The sequence below is a fragment of the Setaria viridis genome, chromosome 7, assembly GCF_005286985.2.
Source record: "Setaria viridis chromosome 7, Setaria_viridis_v4.0, whole genome shotgun sequence".
In the NCBI taxonomy this organism is placed as follows: Eukaryota; Viridiplantae; Streptophyta; class Magnoliopsida; order Poales; family Poaceae; genus Setaria; species Setaria viridis.
The window spans coordinates 1420711-1422105 of record NC_048269.2 but is presented as its reverse complement, the minus strand read 5'-3'; the positions used below and the strand labels follow the sequence as shown (position 1 = coordinate 1422105).

Here is a 1395-nt window from a genome sequence, read left to right as displayed (position 1 = left end):
AGAGAGAATCAAATTTTAATTGCATTTGTTTCGGCCGTATTAATATTCCACTCCGGATGCGCAAAAGCCATCCTTTCATGCGAATAAGAGAATCAATGCAACAGAATAAATCCAAATATGTGGTATTTAATTTGGACTTAATTTTTCCGAATCAACATTTCATCAATGCATTTCGCAAAACTTGGAACGTGTGAAACATTTCATCAACACATTTCGCTTTATGATTCATAATCACTGTATACTAAAATGGTTCCTGCAAAACGCTCTGGCGCCTGACCATGAAGGCGAACGTCTTTAGAGCAAATATTAATTACGTACAAATAAATGTCACTAAAATCAGATTCTTCAGGGGTATGCACTCCTATATATACTCGACTCCAGTGCCTCTCCCGTAATTACCCCAGCGCCCAAACACACTTGTGGTAACTGTTTACTACTATCCAAGAGGAAGCACCATGGCCAAGCAGCATCTCCTCCTCGTCGTCCTCGTGGCTTCCATCCTGCACGCTACTGCTTCCTCCCTAGAAACCACTTCTTCAGCCAGTAACTGGACAGTTGCGGCGGCGGCCTCGACAGTGTACGACGTCCTGGAGCAGAACAACTTGCCACGGGGCCTCCTCCCACAAGGCGTCCAGTCGTACGTGCTCCACGATGGCGGCGCCCTAGAGGTTACCCTCCCCCGCGAGTGCAACTTCTTCGTCTCCGTCGCCGGCAAGCGGTTCCATTTTCGGTACGGTAGTAGTGTAGCCGGGGTCATCCAGTCCGGATCCATCAGCCGTGTGTCCGGCGTGAGGGTGCAGGCCGGATTCGCGTGGCTGGGGTTCAACCAGGTCCAACGCGCCGGGGATCAGCTCAACATCCAGCTTGAGAAGTCCACGCAGTCGTTCCCGGTAAGCACCTTTGCGCAGAGCCCACGCTGCAGCTGAGAGAGGCTCGGATGATGGATCGGCAGCAGGAAGAGCCCAAGATTGGTGTTGTGTATATGCACAGCCTTTTGATTCGTGGCCCATACGTGCTGGTGAATATATTTTGAGTGAATAATACTTCAATTTTGTGCTACATTGCGGCTTAATGCTTTAATGATGGATTAACATATTTTTTGTTGTCCACTGATTATTACACTTGCTCAAGTCCTCCATGCTCTCTACAGTACTTCTTGAAAAATACTCGTTGCCCTAGTTCGACCTTTCATCTTCTACACATCGTTCCCAACAGATGCTTATTAGTAGTGTTAATTGTGAAAAATACATTGTTGCCAAATAGGAATAAGAGTAATTGGGACGGTTTACGTACATTATCGATAAATAAAAAATATCGGTGGTTAGTGATAAACGGAAAATATCGGATATAACGGATGCTATCGACGATAGATAAATTGTTTCGGACAAAATTTAT

At 45.9% G+C, this 1395-nt stretch overlaps 1 protein-coding gene across 1 annotated transcript; it reads left to right on the top strand.

The window, feature by feature from the left end:
* The first annotated feature begins 455 nt into the window (after nucleotides 1-455).
* Nucleotides 456-926, top strand: LOC117841362 (uncharacterized). The gene has a single exon (XM_034721721.1). The coding sequence runs from the start codon at nucleotides 456-458 to the stop codon at nucleotides 924-926; it is 471 nt and encodes a 156-aa protein (XP_034577612.1).
* The last annotated feature ends 469 nt before the right edge of the window (nucleotides 927-1395 follow it).